General features: G+C 53.6%; 1 protein-coding gene across 1 annotated transcript; it reads right to left on the bottom strand.

Annotated features, from left to right (window-relative positions):
• Positions 1-653: 653 nt before the first annotated feature.
• Positions 654-4,445, bottom strand: LOC117858701 (laccase-7). The gene is made up of 6 exons (XM_034741823.2): positions 4,289-4,445; positions 3,666-3,817; positions 2,705-2,949; positions 2,420-2,542; positions 1,396-2,298; positions 654-1,288 (listed from the first exon to the last, which is right to left on the bottom strand). The coding sequence occupies exons 1-6, from the start codon at positions 4,367-4,369 to the stop codon at positions 837-839; spliced, it is 1,956 nt and encodes a 651-aa protein (XP_034597714.1). The 5' UTR covers positions 4,370-4,445; the 3' UTR covers positions 654-836.
• Positions 4,446-7,659: the final 3,214 nt, after the last annotated feature.

Genomic DNA, 7,659 nt, shown 5'->3' with positions numbered 1-7,659 from the left:
AAGTTCTTGTTATCCTTTTCATCAAGTTACAAAGCTGATGCATATGGCACCTGCAACTGGGAGCGACTGGGTTCAGTTTCTTGTGCCTTCGGTTTCAACAGACCAAATAAAGTATGATCTTGTTGGTTATGTTCAGTTGACAATCAGGAAAAAAAAGATAAAGCAAGGCACCTGTTTTTTTTTCACCTACACCTACTTTCCAATCCCAAAGTCAACCCTCTTGCTTTTCCAGTGTAATGAAGCGCAGAAATAAAAGACAGCACCTTCTTGTATATTTACGTCTTAAGATGATCATCCTCGAAACGGTCTAAAGCATGTTTGCGTGTTGCTGTGCTAAAGCCGCATTGGTCATTTATACCTAGAAATTGAAAAGACCAGGGCATACAAAGAAACCTGCGGCGTTGAATGTAAGATAAGCGTAACAGCATTGACGACAGCAAGATATGATTGGAACTTGTATAGTTGTATTCATAGAAAAAATAAAGCACGAGAATGGGCAAGAATGTCGTCAGATGGTGACTAGGTCCTTCGGTGGCGGCGTCTTCGGCATCTGTCCTCCATGCTATTATCGCGTCGCGGCTAGCATCATCATGCACTCAAACCACAGTATATTGCTCTATCAGTGCGTAATCATGAATGAATACAAAGTCAAATAATCTGAACTCTGAACTTTGTTATGCACATCTTCCCCCTGTGGAGGGAGGAGAATGTCACAATTACATCGAATCAAATCCATATACACATGTATAGAAACAATAATCACTTTTACTTACACGAATGAACAAAACTGTAACTTTTGAGCGGGTATCACGTCTATGCAGCTTCTCACTCACGCACTAGGCCTTGTGTTCGTGAAGAACGAAGAAAAGAATAATGGTACTGAGGAGACAAGTGAGATGCCCAGTCGCTCTCGGCTCAGCTGCAGCGGAGGTAGCAGAGGGGCGCCCGTCCCCCCTGCGCTGAGGAAGGTTGGGTGACGGTTTGTGATCCACCGGGCTCGAAGGTTTCACCGGCGATCCTGCCGCCGCCCGTGGCGATGTTGCTGCCGCTGGGGCTGATCCTGGTGCTAATGTTGGTGCTGGGGCTGGGGCTGGTACCGGCGCTGGCGTCGCCGCCGCCGCCGCCGCCGCTGCCGCCGTCGCGTAGTTTTGCGCGTCGCACACTCCCACCCAATCCGCCGGCGGCGGAGGCAGCGTCGCGCCGGCCGTCGTCCCGCTGTCCACGTGAAACACCATTCCCAGGCCCATCGGCACGTGCGGGTCCAGGTGGCAGTGAAAGAACCACATGCCTGCGTCGAGTCCAAAGTTTCAGCCCACTCGTTAGGCCCAAAATAACAAAAGGCCCATGTAACGTTTGGGCTGAATCTACAGAACAATCGAGTGTGTATATATATACCTGGGTTGTTGGCGACGAACCGGATGACGGCCCATCCACCTCCGGGCACGGCGATGGTGTTGCGGGCCACCGGGTCCACCAGGTTGTAGGACGCGCTGCCCGGGGTGAAGGTTCCCACCCCCTGCGCCAGCACGAAGAAGTTGAATCCATGGAGGTGGATCGGGTGGTTCTCCGTCGGGACGGCCGACGGGTTCTGCAGCACGATCTCCACCACCGAGTTGTAAGCGAGCTTCTTCACCTTGGTCCCCACCGCCATCGCCGTGCCGCTGGGCGGCGGGCCGTCGGGGAAGTCGGCGGTGAAGACCCCCGTCAGGCCGTTCAAGTGCGCCCCGAGGAGGGACGTCTCCGGCGCCGGTAGCCGGAACGAGACGCCGTTCATGGCGGCGGCGGCGGCGGTGCCGTTGCACTTCGTCTGCGACGGGTCGCACGGCAGCTGGCCGAGCCCCAGCTCGATGGTCATGCTCACGTCCACCGGCGACGGCACGGCGGGCGTGCCCAGGCCCCTCAGCCCGAAGTAGAAGGCGTTGGCCGTCGCGGAGTCGGAGCTGGACGGCATGACCGGCATCGCCGGCGGGTTCGTCGACGTGCCGTTGTACTGGAGGATCGCGGTGGCGGTGGTGGTGTCCGACGCGGCGAACGCCAGCGGGCTCATGGTGTCGTGGGCCAGCACCGCCATGTAGTAGCTCCCCGGCGCCGCGCTGGTGGTCACGAGCGCGTCCACGGTCTGCCCCGGCGCGATCACGAGCGTGTCCGTGTTCAGGTTGGAGGTGTAACTCCCGTCGACGGCGACGACGGTGAAGTTGTGGCCGGCCACCTTGAAGAAGAGGTGCGAGTTGAGGCCGGCGTTGATGACCCGGAGCAGCACCCGCGTGTTGGGCTCCACCACCGCCGTGAACGTCTCATCTAAACAAATCAAATCAAATCAAATCGAGCAGTAACAATCAATTACCAATTGCACTCTTTACTGCATTCAATTTACAATTCACCAACGTAATCGATCAATCATGACGCGATGCATACGTACTCGCGCACTGGTAGAGCAGGCCGGTCTTGCCGTTCACGGTGAAGGCGTCGGACTGGGTGGGAAGCTGGCCGGACAAGATGGCGTCGTTCTCGACGTCGACCACATTCCGGTTCCACCACTCGCCTGTCGATGACATTGACAACCCCACATCCAGAGGCAAAGAAACGTCAGATTCTTCTTTCCGTCCACACCATCAAGATATGCACGAGCTCGCGCCTGGCACGGGCGACCCCATGCCAGGCGGCGGCGGCGGCGGCCAAAAATGCATTACAGCACACCGGTTACCGAGTACGATGGGGACCTCCTGGTCCGGCGCCGGGAAGGGGTAGGAGTTGCCGGCGCGGGGGCGGACGATGAAGGCGCCGTACACGGTGGCGCGGAGGAAGGAGGAGTGGGCGTGCCACCACAGCGTGCCCTCCTGCCCCGGGACGCTGAACCGGTAGGTGTAGGAGCCGCTGGGCTGGATGGGGCACTGCGACACCATGCTCGGCCCGTCGGCCCACGGCGTCATGAGCTGGAACACACCATGCCTGTCAATTTCCAAAGCATCAGCAGCGTTAGGAGTTAGGCCAGCTCTGCCTCGGGCGGTGCCCATACTGTCGAAGTGCACTGAACTGAATAGACCATTGCTTGATGTATCTTTCAGCCGCAAAAGGCAGTGTGAAAACCATGCAAATTCTTCTCCTAGTGCCCTAGTGGAGTAGTAATTATAAGTGGTACCAGTAACAGTCTAGCTTAATCTTGGTTACTTTTTGGGTGATTCTGACGTTATGCCACTCTAAGTGGCGTTCCATGTCTCACTTTTCTTTAAGCTTTTTGGATACACTCTGTTGTAAAGATAAACCATATCATCTCTACACTTGGCGAATGTTGGGGTGAGCATCCATACAGTTAAGAGGCTATGTTTCGACAGGTAAGCTGTCCTTTTCGGAGGTTTCACTTTCGGCTCTTCCGGATGGAGGCTAAGAAAATCCAACATATAAACCGATCAAAACCATCACACCAATAAAACTCTAGGATGGCAGGTTCCTTACGGCACCTTGTACATGTCTTGATGTCACAGGCGACTTCGATGCTTCTAAGAGATTAAAATAACAACTCAAAGCAACTGCAATACTGTCCTTTGTTGACAAAACCCTATAATTTTCTCTCTACTTTTTTTTTCGCAAAGTAACCTGTCTTTCGACACGACGACGACGACGAAGAAGAAGAAGTTTCTCGAGTTTAAGTAAGAGGTAGGAGTTACCAGTGGATGGTTACGTTGTATGGTGAATTGTTGATGACTTTGACCTCAACCGCGTCACCTTCGTTCACTTCGATCGACGGGCCCGGCAACTGACCGTTCACTGCAATAATACTGGTGGTGCTGCATAGCTGACTGATCTGCGTGCTCCCCACCTAATAGCAACATTACAGATAAGCATTGCCCTTTTAGTGAAATACGCGCAAAACCGCGGATCCTAGAAAAAGAAAGATGAGCGTGTGTCATTTTAGCAAGCTAGGGGGTCCGCTGGCTCTGCATTGCAGATAAGGATGCTCCATCAGAACTATGCAACTGAACTCTCCTAGCAATCATCAAGTTCAGCCAGATTTTTTTTCTTAAGAAAAACAGCAAGGTTCAGAGGTTTTGTCGTATGATTTCTCCATTTCTGTCTGACCTCAGACATAAGGCATAATCTGAGCTGAATTCATGATAGCTGGAATGTAACTCGCGAACTAAAACACCCCTTGTTCTTTCATGGAGGAAGCACAACGAACTGAAGCAAGTTCGTCGTCTTGCCGAAAGCTTCAGCTTTCTAAATTCTACCGACTGAACCGATCGAATGTAACTCGAATGCATGTAGATAGAAAGAAAGAGAGGGGAAGTACTGTGAACGTGTACTTCGCCGTCGCCGCATCCGCCACCGGTCCGACGAGGAGAAGCGCGAGCGCCAGGAGAAGCCGCACCATGGGTGGAATGGAAGGTCGAGCAGAGTGCAGCTGAGTCAGAGAAGGGAGGAAGACGAAGCAGAGGCAAAGCTGTCTTGGCAGCGATCGCGGGCAACTTGTGTGTGCAGAGGGCACACGATAAGTATATATACTCCGGAAGGCTTTCGGCAACTTCTGGAGGGATGACTTGGATAGGATTGCCGTCGTATATGGGGCCAATTTCCGTGACCGCGACATAAAGCTTCTTCTGCTCTACCGATAACACGCTCACACGCAGCTCTTAGCCTAGGTGTTAGTGCTCTCCTGATTGTTTTATCCGACGGCCTGACCAAATGATGGCGGGATGAATGCCACCTCGTGGTGCCTGGATGTTAACCTGTTTCGTCCTCGCTCTGATTGCAGTATCAAATCGATGGCAAAATCCGATGGAACAGTCACGAGCTCAGAATTCCCGACACGTCCGCAATGCCGCTTTCACCAGGGGCAATCAGGAGTTTTACTTTCGCGGGCAACGGAAATTTTAATTTTTCTGACGAACGGTGATGGGCTCATGGCTAGCGTACGAGCTTGGTTTTGTAATCAGGGAGGCACTGAAAAGGAATTAGGGCTGGGAAACCATCATTGCTGGAATAACTAACTAATCGTCTTTCTCTCGGTGTCCTAAATCGCCTTTCGGGTCAAGAAAAGCAGCTCTCAAGCTGAGGTGTACCTGAACTTTGCGCCCGAGCCAGGTAACCCTAGCCAGCTAGCTATTTGAAGTTTAAAATCGTGGAGCTTAGCTACTAGACAACCATTCCTAAAAAACAATTGCTTCCCCAAATTCTGTCTCAAAGAGTTGAAAACTTGGTGCACATTCACATTTGGCATTGATGCGCTGTCAAAGACACCACACTCCCTACTTGTGCAGAGAGTGCAGACCAGCTGGAAGTACATAGATTGGACTGTGGAGCAGGAGAACAAAGGGTGAGGCAGATGAAAAGGAGCTCATTAATTTTAACCCCTGCGAAGCAAAGAATCTCCCGTGCTCCTGCTGTCAGAACCCGCCCGAGACGATGCCATTGCGGTCACGCATCACGGGCAATAGAAAAAACAAGAACTGCACATCCGTATCGCATCGGATGGCACCAAAAGAGGCAAAAAAAACCCGGCCTGAAAATCATGTGGCGGAGTTGATACGGAGAAGCCTATCTTCACGGGATAACGCGGTGATGCCTATGCATACGGGCGAGAATTCATCATAAAAGTCCCATCCAGCTTGCGTATGCGTCCGAGAGCGTCCAGAGTGTCCTTGCCCTGAATGCCTGAGGTGACAGCTGGTACGACGGCGTCCGTGCACGGACCTGACGGCTGCGCACGGCGCCGGATCGCCGTGTACGGTTGGCCTGGAGTCTGGAGAAGGAATAAGAGGGTGTTTGGTTACCTTAGCTTATTTTTAGCAAGTGTCACGTCAAATGTTTAATCATATGTTTAGATACTAATTAGAAGTATTAAACGTAGGTTATTTACAAAACCCATTATATAAGTGGAGGCTAAACGGCGAGACGAACCTATTAAGCCTAATTAATCCATCATTAGCAAATGTTTACTGTAGCAACACATTGTCAAATCATGGACTAATTAGGCTTAATAGATTCGTCTCGCCGTTTAGCCTCCGCTTATGTAATGGATTTTATAAATAATCTACGTTTCATACTTCTAATTAGTATCTAAACATTCGATGTGACGGGTGCTTATTTACAACCGAACCAAACCAGGCCTAAGCGAAGATGTATAGTCCGTATGTGCCTGTGAAAATACAGGAGGTATGCGCTGGCCTGGATGTGTGGGCGACCTTGCATTTATCACGATATATACGAGGCCCACACCGTCCGTCTCAGAACTGTCACATCCTGTTCCTTCTTGATCTGTCAATTCAATCCGGAGGTGTACTTGACGAGGGCGTGTTTATCCTCGGGCTAAATTAGCCCTTATCACGTCGTCGAATGTTCCAATGCTAATTAGAAAAATTAAACATGAGCTAATTATAGCACCATATTATCAAATCATAGACTAATTAGGCTTAATAGATTCGTCTCGTGAATTAGCCTCCATCTGTGCAATTAGTTTTGTAATTAACTTATATTTAATATCTTAATTAGTATGCAAACATCCGATGTGACAGGAGCTAAAGTTTAGCCACTAATATCCAAACAGGACCTAACACCAAGCACGGACCCTGTGTCGTCTTGATCTGTCAATTCAATCATAAGACCTCCTCGATGATCAGTAGAGGCCAGTAACACCAAGCATAGCCACTACGTCGCCCTCCCCCTCCCCCCACGCGGGCGGCGACCACCCCTCACCGCCACCAGCCACCTCCCCCTCTCTCCCTCGCCGTCGCCGGAGGGACCCATCGGAAGCCCGCACGGTTCCCAGGGATGGCGACGGCGGGGTCTCTTGTCATGTTGACCGCGTGCTCTGGGCGGGGGCTGCGCACGATGGCCTCCCTTCTCCCGTGGCGGCGCGCTCGTCCTCAGCCGCCGAAGCGCGCTTCCGTGGCCTCGACGGTCGGATCCGGCAACGACAAGGGTGGATCTGGCAGGCGCGCGGCAGGCCCCGTCGGGTGAGCTTGGCCACCGCGCTGGCAGCCGGGGGCCCTTTCCGGTGGCCGGCGCGTAGATCTGCGGCCCCAGAGGCTGATGCCAGCGAGGCCGAGCGGATCTGGCGAGCACGCGGCCAGCGCGCGGCTCTGCCGACTTGGGTCATGCGTCGGCTCCCAGCGGCCGCAGTAGAGGAGCGGCGATGGAAAAAGGTGGCCGCGCGGGGGTGGCTTTGGGGCGCAGGCCGCCGGCTTGGAGGGTGACTGTGCGGGCGACGTCGACGGCCACGGCAGTGTCAGCTTGCAGGGATGGCAGATTCGGTGAACTAGAGGCCAGAACTGCACGTGGAGGCGGCGGCGTTGCGGTGGCGCAGACAAGGGTGGTCTACGTGCGGCGCGAGGAAGAACGGCGGTGGCGCCAAGGAGGAGACGTGCGTGCCGGCTCGAGATGTGTTGGGCTACTGCAGGCGATGATGATCGTGCGCGGCAGCAGCCGCGGATGCGCCGACGATGCGGTGAGGCATCATGGTGGCGCAGCAAAGGGGGGTCTACGCGCGGCGCGAGGAGGCACGGCGGCGGCGGCAGCGCCTCGGGAGGGCTTTCATGGTTGTGGTCCTGGAAATGCCGGGTTGGGGACGTGCAGTGGTAGGGCTGGGATGCTCCGGGTGAAACCTTTGCCGGCGATCTTGCTGGTGGCAATGACGGTGGCGCCCTAGAGCGTCTTTCTCCCCAT

This window comes from Setaria viridis, chromosome 5 (genome assembly GCF_005286985.2).
Source record: "Setaria viridis chromosome 5, Setaria_viridis_v4.0, whole genome shotgun sequence".
NCBI lineage: Eukaryota > Viridiplantae > Streptophyta > Magnoliopsida > Poales > Poaceae > Setaria > Setaria viridis.
Note: the sequence above shows the minus strand (reverse complement) of the source record. Positions and strands in the feature narration are given on the sequence as shown.